At 40.3% G+C, this 14,987-nt stretch overlaps 1 protein-coding gene across 1 annotated transcript in view; it reads right to left on the bottom strand.

Moving 5' to 3' along the window:
• The window catches only part of LOC106583641 (carbohydrate sulfotransferase 11), a 39,953-nt gene extending 25,593 nt beyond the window's left edge, over positions 1-14,360 (bottom strand). The window contains exon 1 of the mRNA XM_014168052.3: positions 13,899-14,360. Within this exon, the coding sequence (XP_014023527.1) occupies positions 13,899-14,091 (193 nt within the window). The 5' untranslated portion in view covers positions 14,092-14,360. The remainder of the gene's footprint in view (positions 1-13,898) is intronic.
• Positions 14,361-14,987: the final 627 nt, after the last annotated feature.

Below are 14,987 nucleotides of genomic sequence, written 5' to 3'. Positions count from 1 at the left end.
TGTCTAATTCACATTTATCAAGAGAACATCCATGGTCATCCCTACTGCCTCTGATCTGGCGGACTTACTAAACACACGTGCTTCATTTGTAAATTATGTCTGAGGATACCCCTTGCTATCGGCAGGTAGCCTGGCGGGGGCAGCAGGTAACCTGGTGGGTAGGAGCGTTGGGCCAGTAATCCCCAAGCTGACAAGGTAAAAGTCTGTCGTACTGCCCCTGAGCAAGGCAGTTAACCCACTGTTCCCCGGGCGCTGATGACATGGATGTCAATTTAGGCAGCCCCCCACAAATCTCTGATTCAGAGGGGTTGGCTTCAATGCGGAAAGAAACATTTCAGTTGAATGCATTCAGTTGTAAAACTAATTAGGTATCCCCCTTTCCCTATCCGTAAAAAAAGAAAATGGATGCTGTCTGGTTTGCTTTATATAAAGAATTTGAAATGATTTAATACTTAAGTATATGTTAGCAATTAAATGTACTTTTGATACTTAAGTATATTTAAAACCAAATACCTTTACTCAAGTATTACAATTGGGTAATTTTTCCACCACTGCATGGATGGTTCCCAGTTGCTTTGAATGTTCAAAATCATAGTGTAAGAACACTTTTAAAGCCTCAAAGGATAAAAGTATCCTACTTTCAGAATGAATCCTTTTTGGCTAGCCACAGCAGTCAGCTAGCTAGGTAGCTGTTTAGCTATCTAGAACATTCACTCATTTGTTCATTAACTAAACAATTAACAAGGTAGTTAAATACCATATGTTCTTCTAAAACTGTCAACAGAGTAGCTAGCAACCAATAAGATATGCCAAATAAGTCTAAAAACCACTTGAGGGCAAAAAAAAAAATCAGATTTGAGTCACATGGCAAGGAATCAGATATCTATTCATAGGTGGTTTGAAATATCTGATTCCATGTGCTTTTTGGCTGTTCAGACCACCAGAAAAAAAACAGATTAGAATTGGACATGCAAAAAAAAAAGATTTGAGTCACTGCCAATGTAAGCAGGGCTTTAGGGACCTGGCTTATATGATATGATGCAAAACTCATCATAGTGGCTATATTTCTGCCTCCTTGAAAAGTAATCGCTCAGAGACGCACAAAAAAGATAAAGGAAAGATTCCCCCATGTTTAATTAAGTGGCATCTGTATGTGGACCCAACGCTAGCCTTGATTCCACGCTTGTGAGTATGGTATGCAATTTACCCGTATTAAGAGCAAACTTTATGAGCCTTGCTTTAACTTTCACATAAAAGTTATCGGAAGGCAGTTATTGCATGAGTCAGGGTATGATTTCATGGTGACTGTTGTGTTCATTCTGGAAAAATTACTTTCGGACAAGATAAACCCGCAAAGCCCCAAGGATTTCTCAAATGGACTTTTTACCTCAACAGTTCTGTAAACAAAGCAACTCAATGTGCTGTAGACGGATTAACCCAAAAGGCATACATTCAGAGAGAGGGAGGAAAGTGACACCTAACTGCTGTGTGGATTAAGTTAAACACACACAGACAGAAGAGGAAGGGCTGTGTGCATCAATAATTCATATAGATGTTTTATTGTCACATACACCGGATAGGTGCAGTGAAATGTGTTGTTTTACAGGGTATGCCATAGTAGTACAGTGCCCCTGGAACAAATGAATATGTGAAATGAAATGTTGCTTAAAAAAGAGCTAAGGACAATGTTAGTCTTGTTAGCATTCATGCTATCACATCGAATGGCCCGGCTCTGATAGCAACCATAATCTTCCCGAGCCCAATCCAATCAACCATTCGCATGCCATCACAATATTTACAACACAGTTGAACTCCAAGCTCTTTAAATACCCATCAGGTTAAGTACCATTATATCCAATTGGATGATGCTGCTGTGACATGAAAAAAGTCAATGACTTAAAACAGTTCTCTTTTCAATGGGAATTGAGTCATATTTTACAATGTAAAACTGTCACAATCAATTGAGCTATTTGCCTTCTGAAAACTGCAGACAATTACTTTGGACTATCCCTGGTAAATGCTGAACATACTATAACAGTTAGTTCAAAACTGATTTGAGTTATTAGAGGGTAACATCCAGCAGACCAGGGTTTAAACCAGCAACCTTTGCAGTTATGCACACACACCACCTTTTGGCAGAGGCCAAATTAAAGGTTACAATAGCACTGCCAATGATAGACTTTTGTTTGTAAAAAGATTACAATTATGGCTTGGCATGTGGAAATGTTGTATAATGACCCTTTAACAGAAAATCCCCTTCCGGTGTAAAAAACATGGGGAAAAAAAAAATAGACATTTTAAGTGAGAAGTAGGCATTGGTTTAATGCCAAAAACTAAAAGAAATTCACAAGCACCACAATGCCTACTCCACCCATGCTCTAACAAGGTTTTCCAGTACACAGCTTTTACATAGTACAGTAGTTATGTTGGTCTAGTGTACTTCAAATAATGTGTATGCAGGTTGCTTAGGATTCAGATATTCTCAAACAGCCTAATTCAGAGAAATAATGGACTTTACAGTGTCCTATTAAAATAATGTATATACACTGAACAAAAATATAAACGCAACATGTAAAGTGTTGGTCCCATGTTTCATGAGCTGAAACAAAAGCTCACAGAAATGTTCCATACACACAAAAAGCTTATTTATTTAAAATGTTGTGCACAAATTTGTTTACATCCCTGTTAGTCAGCATTTCTCCTTTGCCAAGATAATCCATACACCTGACAGGTGTGGTATATCAAGAAGCTGATTAAACAGCATGATTATTACACAGGTGCACCTTGTGCTGGGGACAATAAAATTCAAATCTAAAATTTGCAGTATTGTCACACAAAATAATGACACAGATGTCTCAAGTTGAGGGAGCATTTGAGGGAGCATGCAATTGGCATGCTGACTGCAGGAATGTCCATCAGAGCTGTTGGCAGAGAATTTAATGTTAATTTCGCTACCATAAACCGGCCTCACAACCGCACACCACGTGTAACAACGCCAGCCCAGGACCCTCCACATCGGATAGATGATGAAACTGTGGGTTTGGACAACCGAAGAATTTCTGCACAAACGGTCAGAAACTGTCTAAGGGAAGCTCATCTGCGTGCTTGTCGTCCTCACCAGGGTCTTGACCTGACTGCAGTTCGGTATCATAACTGACTTCAGTAGGCAAATGCTCACCTTCAATGGCCACTGGCACGCTGGAGAAGTGTGCTCTTCACGGATAAATCCCGGTTTCAACTGTACCGGGCAGTATGGCGTCGTTTGGGCAAGCGGTTTGCTGATATCAACGTTGTGAACAGAGTGCTTCATGGTGGCGGTGGGGTTATGCTATCGGCAGGCATAAGCTACGGACAACAAGCACAATTGCATTTTATCAATTGCAATTTCAATGTATTGTTTAGGGTTACGTGACAGACACCGTGGTCTACAAGGCTGTTTAAGCCTTTTGTGGTAGTTCCACCATGTATAAATGTAACGTAATACTATTTGTAAGATCAATAGAGAGTGTGGAGGGAAAATGTAGTATGTGTGGCACACTCGTGTGAGACTTGGCAAGTCTGAGTGCCAAGCCGCGTGTGAACAGTGAACCCACTGACACGCTCCATGCCACAGCAAGGCATGCATGAAATATATATACTGTAAACTGTAACCCACTGTACCTGGGGATAACCTGAGCTATGCACCACCATGAGGGAGAGGGGAGAGTGTGAGAAGCAATAGATGGAACGATACATATTAAACCAAGTCTCTAGATTTGCCATCTGCTGTCCATCTGCATACAACCCGACAGCTGCTAATTTGGCAAACTAGATCTGAATAACTGCATGACAATTTTAACTTTCTCATTGTACAGATCTCTTACTAATAGAAATGAAATGTTATTTGTGTAGAGAAACAACTATTTCCATGCAGAAGACCGTTTAAAGGTTACTTTCTCAACAGACATGGGTTTACTATTTGTTGGCTAATCACAAAAACATGTTGCCTCATTGTCAATGGAAGGGGCTTTGTCACTTCAGTCTGGCCCTTGCTCAGCATTTGCGAAAGTGTGGGGCATTTTGTGGTGAAGTGTTGCTGTACATACATTTTTTTATCGTGTTTTCTAAACACATAACCAGTTCCTTATGGAAACTGCGGCTGTGAGTCAAGGCAGCAGACATTTTAAATATGACCACTCCCAAACCTTTTATTTATTTTTTCTAATTAAAATGCCAGAAGTACAGGCAACGTCAGTACTATTTTTGAATGTACTGTCAGTCTAAATAACCTGGCAGAAAGTGACTTTAGCTACTGTACTCCGGGAACAAGCAGAGACGACACATTGAACCAATAAGTACTCTTAGTACCTTACCTTCCTGTTATTATCATTCAACAACCATGGAAAATTACACACAAAAAACCTTCAAATAACTGTTTGTAGCTATTCCTCTGATGCATCAGCTGATTACAGAGTAGGTACACATTAGAGCCTAGCACTTACAACTGTTCATATGTCGTTTCATTGGCAAGCATTGCAAGCCAAACTGCTGAAGATCTAAGTCACGGACTGTCACTCATAATAAGATCCATCTGCTAGCTAGTGAGAAAAATGTAAACAGTGAAAGCCAAGTAGACACCCGTCTACCCTACAAGGGGGTTTAAAGCACTCCCCCTAAACCTATTTAATGCCAGCTGTTAAGTGCTATTGTTTTCCTCTTGACTAGATCTCATGCTGATTCCCTCTTTCCTTCTCTGGTACATTAGCAATGGCTTAGTAGATGAATATAGAAAGGCCAATGTGCGCTACTCCTGTCCCTGCCATGAACACTGCTCTGTGTGGAAGTCCCTCGGGAAGCAGAGGCCCTCCTCCCCTTCCACAGGCTCTCCAGGTCTGCCAAAGAGAGTGCGCTTTAGTGAGAGACACACTGTGCTGTGTGGAGGCCGATCCCTGCTGTTGCCGCAATGTGTGTGAAGGGTGTTCGTGCGTATGCATGGGCGCGTGTGTGGTATCTGTTTAACAAGAGTGAGAGTCTTAAAAGAGAGTGTTAGCAGATGTGGTACAGGTATCTTCTTGGTCTTGGTCCTAGAGACACACTGTGTAGATTACAGAACATGTGGGGGCTGTTTTCCTATAAGCAAATTTGCGGGGGTAAAGAGTAGCAAAGCTGCTAGGCAGGAAGAAGCCCAAAAAGCAAATCAGGCCATGGTGTTCCACAAGGAGGGTCATCTTCCAGGTGGTGATTGGGTCATCACCAAGGTTTAAGTCTTTAATTCATGGATTAATTGCCCGCCAGGCTGTCCTGGGAACACCATGTGTGCTATGCCTGTCATGTGCTGATCAGGAGTCAAGTGTTTCGCAAAGTGAGGAGAACAAGGCTCTTAACCTCTTAAAATGTATCTAAATGTAATCGAAAATATAATCTATGTAATCCACCAAAGTAATTATTTATCATGAGAGGTCTATAAACAATAACTAGTAATGTTGCATACTCCAAGAAAGGTTAAAATCTTAACTTTCTGGAATTTTTTTAAATAAATTGCTGCGATGTACTATCTTTTGAGGACACAAGCTCAAGTACACAGTACAAATATGATAAAAAATATGAAAATAACATCTTTTATGATGTATTGCCTATTTAACAAAACTGTAAAAATAACGCTTGAAATTACATAATTTTTCTAAATACAACATAATCAATTTATAAATGACTAACTATACAATTTCACCTTCCATATAACTGTAAAATACATATTTCTATATTTAGTGTTAGAGAAAATGTGCATATTTTCTAAAGGTCTCTCGATCAAAACGTCTGTCCCCACAGCTGTGAATGTCACACAGAGCTTTAGCTTAGCTTCCTGAACTCGTTAGGAACTCGACTTTCATATCATATTAACCTTGTCCGTCTATGCCAAATGTATGACTTATTTTAGATGAATGGCTATAAATCGATCTCTGAATGTGCTACAGCGACAAAACCACTATCTCCTGTTTCGTTACGATGTAAGGATTCCAGGCATATGCGTTGTTGGTGGCTGTAACATAAGGTTCAGCCAGGAGTTGAAGGACATTCAGAAGAGTGAATGAAATGGTAGGAGGGACATCCCAGCTTCAAGTGGTGTCAGATTTCCCATCCTGCTTTACAAGGGCAGAAGAGATATACTCCTGTGTCCATGAGAATCTATGGTGTCCACATATCGATTTATACTGTAAGTGAAAATGTCAGACAGAACAAGTACCAGAACCACGCAGGTCCCCAAAACAGGGGAATTTACATCTAATTAACGCACTCAACAATTTCCCAGATCAACGTTAAGTCAGCATGGGCAGATAAGGTGACCACAGATCTTGGGACATTTTGAACGCCAAAACTAACATTTGGGTGACAGTGCAAGACTGACCGTAGATCAAAATAAAAAGCTTACGAAGCACATACAAATTATGCATTCCCAGTAGTCCTCTGTGTGTGAGAGGATAATCAAATCCTACGTGGGGTTTGTGCCTTGGTGAGAGCAGCTGGAAGTAATGGAGGCCAATTATGAACCAAGCCTAGAGTGAGGGAAGAAATACGTCTTCCGGAATCACAAAATAATCTAATCCTGGAGTGCTTGGTCATCATGAATATGCAGTTGGCAGGGGGAAAAGAACAGCGAGGCCTAATCGAGCTGTCATCAATATCCCAAGATGGCTACAGATCTGACGGAAATCCCAGGCAGAAATGATTTCACTTGGGACACTGAGTGCCATCGAGATCACCTTAATGAGAGACAGTCAGTCGTTATCGCTTCTGGGACACTACATTCTAGACTGAAGTCAAACAATGCCAAACACTTCAAAAATGAGAAACTGGAGCATATTTCAAGACTGTGCTCCTACTCTTCTGACAGGAAACAGAATGTACAGATTAGCCCCTAAGGGGATTTTTATTAGTCTGGGGTGCTGTAGTTGTTCTTGACACTCGCGTGTTGAGCAGGTACATCTTATATAACTGCAATGCCCTTGAGTCAAGCCCAGGCAAGGCATGTATGAAGTGGGGACCAGCTTTATTGTGTAAGCTGATAGAACCAAAAAAACAATAATAATTGGGGGGGCATCCCAGCAAAGCCACTACACAACACATTAATTGCACTATAACGGTGACAAACGGTGCCCACCAACTGTTGGGGCCTACATAAAGATGTCCCAACAGCAGAGCTTTCTTTTCAACACCATGGAATGAATCCTTACCACCGCTACACCTAGCTATCAGCGGAGCCTTGTCTGGCAGCGAAAAAGTTAATTCAGCCTCATTTACTATTTTTGAAAAAAACATAGCTGACAGGGCAGACTTGCTTAAACAAATGTGGTTTATACAGGAAATTGAGATGTACATAGTACATACTATGGCATAAGGGAAGGATGAGTGGATAAGAGGCAATCAGTAATTTCGATTAAGACATTAATGAGTGAGCTAAGATGTATGTAGTAAATATAACTATTTGTTCAGCACTTTTGTACTGTATAGCAACAGAATTCAGAACATGGGCTGTTCTTACAGTATTATCCCTGTACACCAAGTCAGAACCGTAGGATAAATAAAGGGGGCATATAAGCAGACAATGAAAGCTCTTACAATATTCGATGATTACATTTCTCTAAAACAGGTTATAGGCTACATGTGCACCACCAAGTCAAAACAGTAGGCTAAGTTGTGAGGGAAAAGTGACAAAATTATTAGGGTGAGGCACATGGGCTACTAACGGCTTACTACACAACATACACTTAGTATTACTTTCTTAGCTACAATATACATATCTCCCTGGCATATTACATAATTTATGCAGCAGCATACAATACATTTTTGAACTCCCCTTGTTGTGCTGTAATCACTTTAACAAGAAGGTGGAAGGTGGTCCATATTGTGGGCAAATTTTGTCATCAAACTTTGTCAAAGTCTGGCATTCTTTGGATTTATGGTGCTTTCAAGAGAACTGAAACCTCGAGAGAATAAAAAACAAGGTTGAATCATGACGTCAGTGATCTTCAGGTCAGAGCTCTAGAAAGAGGCCAGAGTTCACGACTTGGAATTCCGAGTTGGATGACAGTTCAAAACATATTTTCCAAGCCGGAGCTAGTTTTTTTCCCCCCGAGTTCCCAGTTGTCTTGATCTCACTTGAAGTCTGAGATTTCCCAGTTGTTTTGAACGTGGCAGAAGTCATGCTGGTTTGACAGCATGGCCAATGTATTCAACCTCTTCTGGCCCATGGTGTTGCATGTGAATGTTTATCCTTTTAAGCTTGGAAAAGAGACCCTTAAAACCAGACTGAGACCACACACCCTCTCCACTGAATAGCAGGCTAGTGATTGCTTTGCAACACTTGCAATTAGCCACTGATTCCTTCCAAACCACTCGATTTCCAACTTGTTGTGTAATGTTTATGTCCAATGGCCGATGAGCACCGATACGTTTCATCTATAATTTCTCTTCATATGACAAGGGTTGAAAAGGATTTGCCAGGAGATTGTCGACTTGACTCATGATGATAACTGCTTGTCTAGCTTGCTAACTAAGATTTTGAAAGTATGATGTTGACATGATCAGTCCAATTAAAGCTACAGTAGAAAGATGATTTGACATCATTTTATCTGTGGCCAATGATCTTGAATCTTCTTGGGATGGGCACTTCTAACGTAAATCTATGGCAACACCCAAGGGTCTTGAATTTTCAAGCTATTACCGTAGATTTTGTGGTGATGTTTGAGGACCCATGCCAAATCTTTTCAGTCCCCTGAGGGGGAATAGGTTTTGTTATGCCCTCTTCACGACTGTCTTGGTGTGCTTGGACCATGTTAGTTTATTGGTGATGTGGATACCAAGGAACTTGAAGCTCTCAACCTGCTCCACTGCAGCCCCGATGAGAATGGGGGTGTGCTCGGTCCTCTTCTTCCTGTAGTCCACAATGACCTCCTTTGTCTTGATCACGTTGAGGGAGAGGTTGTTGTCCTGGTACCACATGGCCAGGTCTCTGACCTCCTCCCTATAAGCTGTCTCGTTGTCGGTGATCAGGCCTACCACTGTTGTGTCATCTTCAAACTTAATGATGGTGTTGGAGTCGTGCCTGGCCGTGCAGTCATGAGTGAACAGGAAGTACAGGAGGAGACTGAGCACGCACCCCTGAGGGGCCCCTGTGTTGAGGATCAGCGAGGCGGATGGGTTGTTACCTACTACCTGGGGGTGGCCCGTCAGGAAGTCCAGGATCCAGTTGCAGAGGGAGGTGTTTAGTCCCAGGGTCCTTAGCTTATTGATGAGCTTTGAGGGGCACTATGGTGTTGAACGCTGAGCTGTAGTCAATGAATTGCATTCTCACATAGGTGTTCCTTTTGTCCAGGTGGGAAAGAGCAGTGTGGAGTGCAATAGAGATTGTATTATCTGTGGATCTGTTGGGGTGGTATGCAAATTGGAGTGGCCCTAGGGTTTCTGGGATAATGGTGTTGATGTGAGCCACGACCAGCTTTTCAAAGCACTTCATGGCTACAGACGTGAGTGTTATGGGTCGGTAGTCATTTAGGCAGGTTACCTTAGAGTTCTTAGGCACAGGTACTACGGTGGTCTGCTTAAAACATGTTGGTATTACAGAATCGGACAGGGAGAGGTTGAAATTGTCAGTGAAGACACTTGCCAGTTGGTCAGCGCATGCTCGCAGTACACGTCCTGGTAATCCGTCTGGCCCTGCGGCCTTGTGAATGTTGACCTGTTTAAAGGTCTGCGTAGAGCGTGATCACACAGTCTTCCAGAACAGCTGGTGCTCTCATGCATGTTTCAGTGTCATTTGCCTCGAAACGATGATAGAAGTAGTTTAGCTCACCGGGTAGGCTCGTGTCACTGGGCAGCTCTCGGCTGTGCTTCCCTTTGTAGTCTGTAATAGTTTGCAAGCCCTGCCACATCCGACAAGCGTCAGAGCCGGTGTAGTACGATTCGATCTTAGTCCTGTATTGGCGCTTTGCCTGTTTGATGGTTCGACGGAGGGCATAGCGGGATTTCTTATAAGCTCCCGGGTTAGAATCCTGCTCCTTGAAAGCGGCAGCTCTAGCCTTTAGCTCAGTGTGGATGTTGCCTGTAATCCATGGCTTCTGGTTGGGGTATGCACGTACGGTCACTGTGGGGACAATGTCATCGATGCACTTATTGATGAAGTCAATGACTGATGTGGTGTACTCCTCAATGCCATCGGAGGAATCCCGGAACATATTCCACTGTGCTAGCAAAACAGACCTGTAGCTTAGCGTCTGCTTCATCTGACCACTTTTTTATTGAGCTAGTCACTGGTGCTTCCTGCTTTAATTTTAGCTTGTTAGCAGGAATCAGGAGGATAGAATTATGGTCAGATTTGCCAAATGGAGGGCAAGGGAGAGCTTTGTATGTGTCTGTGTGTGTGGAGTAAAGGTTGTCCAGATTTTTTTTCTCACTTTGGTTGTACATTTAACATGCTGATAGAAATTTGGTCAAACGGATTTAAGTTTCCCTGCATTAAAGTCCCCGGTTACTAGGAGCGATGCCTCTGGGTGAGCGTGTTCTTCTTTGCTTATGGCGGATAACAGCTCATTCAATGTTGTATAAGTGCCAGCCTCTGACTGTAGTGGTATGTAAACAGCTACGAAAAATACAGATGAAAACTCTCTAGATAGATAGTGTGGTCTACAGCTTATCATGAGATACTCTACCTCAGGCGAGCAATAGCTCGAGACTTCCATAGATATTGTGCACCAGCTGTTATTTACAAAAACACATAGCCCCTTGTCTTACCAGACGCCGCTGTTCTATCCTGATAGTACAGCGTATAACCAGCCAGCTGTATGTTGATAGTGTCGTCGTTCAGCCACGACTCCGTGAAGCACAAGATATTACAGTTTTGAATGTCCTGTTGGTAGTTTAATATTGCGCGTAAGTCATCGATTATATTCTCCAAATATTGCACGTTTGCTAGTAGAATGGAAGGAAGTGGGGGTTTATTCGACCGACTACAAATTCTCAGAAGGCAGCCCACCCTCTGGCCCCTTTTTCTCTGCCTCCTATTCATGCAAATCTCAGGGATCTGGGCCTGTTCCCGAGAAAGCAGTATATCGTTCACATCGGGCTCGTCAGACTCGTTAAAGAAAAAAAAGGATTCTGCCACTCCATGGTGAGTAATCACAGTCCTGATATCCAGAAGTTATTTTCGGTTATAAGAAATGGTAGCAGCAACATTATGTACAAAATAAGTTTAAAAAAATACATTACAAACAATGCAAATAAACGAACAAAAAACACAATCGGTTGGGGACATGTAAAACGTCTGCCTTCTTCTCTGGCACCATTTTCACTGATAAATGGGAAAAGTTCTTAAAAACAATGTTGTAACAAGTAGAGCAACAGGCAGAGGTGACCATTCTTTTCGAAAGTTTGATAAAAAGCGCAAAAATGTACTCTTTTAGGCTTACTTGGTCTCAGTATGGCTGGGCATGTCTGAATATGGCAATTGTATTGGCAAAGAAGGACCAAAGTGGGATAGGCCTTGCAGTAAAATAAATGCAGCAACAGCTGGAAACTCTCACCACGTTATTCCACATAGCAGAGGAAACACTGAACCAATCAGACTGGTAATCAAAGTTTTCCTTCATTCTGGTCCACATCCCAAAGGCAAATGGAGACAGGTTTTGCCAGGAGGTAAAACATTAATGAAAGCTGTTGAGAGTGGGGTGGAGACGCAATACAACAATAACACACACTGTAAACAGTGTGGTTTACTCACTAACAGCAAGGCATTGGAAGATGTGTTTATATCTGTAGTGTGGTGTAGGCCAAGTCTGCAAAATGACCAAATTTCTCACTTAAGTCAAATTACTAAGTAAATGGGCATACAGTCGCTATTTAAAGTCTACACCACCCTTGCAGTCTTCACATTTTTCTGCCTTAAAATTAAATCTAAAAAAGGGATTACATTAGATTTTTTTCCCTATAGATCGACACAACCTGCTTCACATTTTCAAAGTAAAAGAAAAATGATAGAACATTTTCCAAATTACTAATAAATACAAAATGAGGATGCATTGATTGAGTGTCTATACACCCCAGAATAAACCCTTTAACTGGCACACCAAGAAAAAAAATATCTGACAAATATTTTTTCTGTAAAGTGTGTATTTAGCCTCAGTATAGGTCATAAATGAAGACTTTTTGTTTGCATGCCTTAAACTTTGATAAATAATGCATCGCAAACATCTCAACCAGCAGGCTGAGTTGCCCAATTAGAGTAAACAAATGTTGTATTGGAATTTGCTTTAAATCATCTCAAATATGACACATTAATTTACATTATGTCTGCTTCATGTAGGCCTAGTAAATGAGGACAGACTTCAAATAATAAAATTATACATTTCTGTCAAAATATAAATATTAGAAAGCATGTAAATTAATGTGTTTACATTTTATATGCTTAGAATACCAATAAAATGACATGTACTGAACGATATTGTGAAACATAATGAAGATAACAGGCAGACAATGCATAATGATATGGATTTGAAAGGATTTTTGTATTTGCACAAACAAAATCTAATTACAATATTTCTCCTTTATCACTAGATTTGACTCAAAGCTGCAATATGTACGTTTTTGAGCGACCCGACCAAATTCACATATAAATATTATTTATAGATCTGTCATTCTCATTGAAAGCAAGTCTAAGACACTACATCTGTTCTTTGTGCCTAATTTCTATGCTTCCTGTTCTTATGTTTCATTTTTTTAAGCCTTTTACTTCTGGTTTTATACACCAGCTTCAAAGAGCTGAAAATACTATATTTTTGGTTATGGAAAATATATTTTACAGCGGTTTAGATGGTACAATGATTCCCTACTCAATATTTACTTGTTTTGTCACAAACTGAAATTAGGCGAACTTAGAATTTTTGCAACCAGGAAATGGTGGAGCAATTTCTGCATAGCGCACCTTTAATAGCATTCATTTAACCACCTAGGAGAGCATATTTTTCAAAACTTCCTAAAATTGTAAAACAACATTAAGTAATTTAATCAATCTTAAATTATGTAATTTAATTTAATCAATCTTAAACATTTTACAACGTTGTATTTTCCCATTTTATACACAATTATTACAAAAAACGTGGTAAATTAGGTTACGTTTTTCTCATGTTCACTTACTGGTTTTGAACGATCTTTGAATGTGGGAGTCCAACAATGAAAACCACATGATCATTTTACCAAATTGCATTATTTTACCTTTATTTAACTAGGAAAGTCAGTTAAGAACAAATTCTTATTTACAGTGACGGCCTAGGAACAGTGGGTTAACTGCCTTGTTCAGGGGCAGAACGACAGAATTTTACCTTGTCAAATCGGGGATTCGATCTTGCAACCTTTCGGTTACTAATCCAACGCTAGTTCCACTAAATAATGTGTAATTTAATTAAAAAAATGTAAAAAGAGCAGCCTGCTAAATACTTGGTGGCAGCACCTTTGGCAGCCATTACAGACAGCTGTGAATAATTTTGAATACGATTCTACCAACCTTTACTCTCTTAAAGCAACATTTGTTTTAGTAAACATTGCTCAAGCTCAGTACATTTGGTTAGGAATCATTCATGAACAGCAATGTTCAAACATTCTCTTCACTTTTTTAAGCAGATTGAAGTCATGGCTGAGACTGGACCATTCAGGAACACTATGAGAACACGGATATTTGCCTATTACTGTACAATTAGGATACTTATTAATATGAAGAAGAAATAAAAATATCCCAATGTAGGGCATGCCATTTGAGAGCTTTAAATATACATACTGTATGTTCCAAAGTTACTCTGTATGCACAACACATGGTGAAACTATGAACCCATATTAACGTATAAATATAAAACGCTCGTGCAGGGTATTCGACTCACCTGGTTTCAAGTTGCTCTGAAAATAGAATATAACCATTATAAAACACCCCAAGCACATCGCAAGAACCATCCGATTAACTTTGGGTTTTCTCATCCTGAATCTTAAGGAACGACAAAGCCGACCCAAATCCGTTTGTAATTCATGCGAAAAAATGACCGTTCCACGCTCAAGTAATGTTAGGGATTTGGACATTCGAGAACATTGCCCGGGTACATATAGAACAGCCTCTTCTTCAAGTAAAATTGCTGGTTGTTACTTGTGCAATTCGTCATGTTGATGTACATCCACGCATGTTCTGCGCCGTTGAAAAGTTGCAACTATTCAACCACAAAAGGAGCGACACTTAACGGTATGTGAAGCCAGCAAATAATTAGTTGCAGACACAACTGGCCAGGGGAAAAACATACATGTATTTTTATGATGAAGGGTTTTATATGCCCGTTGAAGCTTCTTTCCAAACGCTTGCTTTTTTTAACTCTTTACTTTCCAGAAACATGGCTGGCACGTGGCATGGGGTGAATCATATGCTATACTGAACAAAAATATAGCAACATGAGCAGAATAAAGCCATTTTGTGGGGGGAAATTAATTCTGATTGGGTGCACCCCTGCCCAGTCATGTGAAATCCATAGATTAGGGTCTAATACAGTTATTTAAATTGACTGATTTCCATATATGAACTGTAACTCAGTAAAATCTTTGAAATTGTTGCATGTTGAGTTTATATTTTTGTTCAATATACATACACCCACAAGAGTTTAGTAAGGTGAAATTGGGAAAGAAATATGATGCATATTCAGTGAACCAATGCAAATTAATTGATGGTATTAAATGAATGACTACAGTGATATTTATTTTTGGGGCAGCTAAATGTTAATGATCTAGCACCTATTGCACGCAAGCTACATAAGCAAGTAGGGTAATTACAGTATAGACATTGTTACATATACCCAGGTAACAATCAGTTCTGGGCCATACACCACCATTCACTACTACAGTGATATTTCAAATCAAATTTTATGTCACATGTGCTGAATACAACACGTGTACACCTTACAGTGAAATGCTTACTTACAAGCCAAGAAAGT

This window comes from Salmo salar, chromosome 22, assembly GCF_965601325.2.
Source record: "Salmo salar chromosome 22, fSalSal1, whole genome shotgun sequence".
In the NCBI taxonomy this organism is placed as follows: domain Eukaryota; kingdom Metazoa; phylum Chordata; class Actinopteri; order Salmoniformes; family Salmonidae; genus Salmo; species Salmo salar.
Note: the sequence above shows the minus strand (reverse complement) of the source record. Positions and strands in the feature narration are given on the sequence as shown.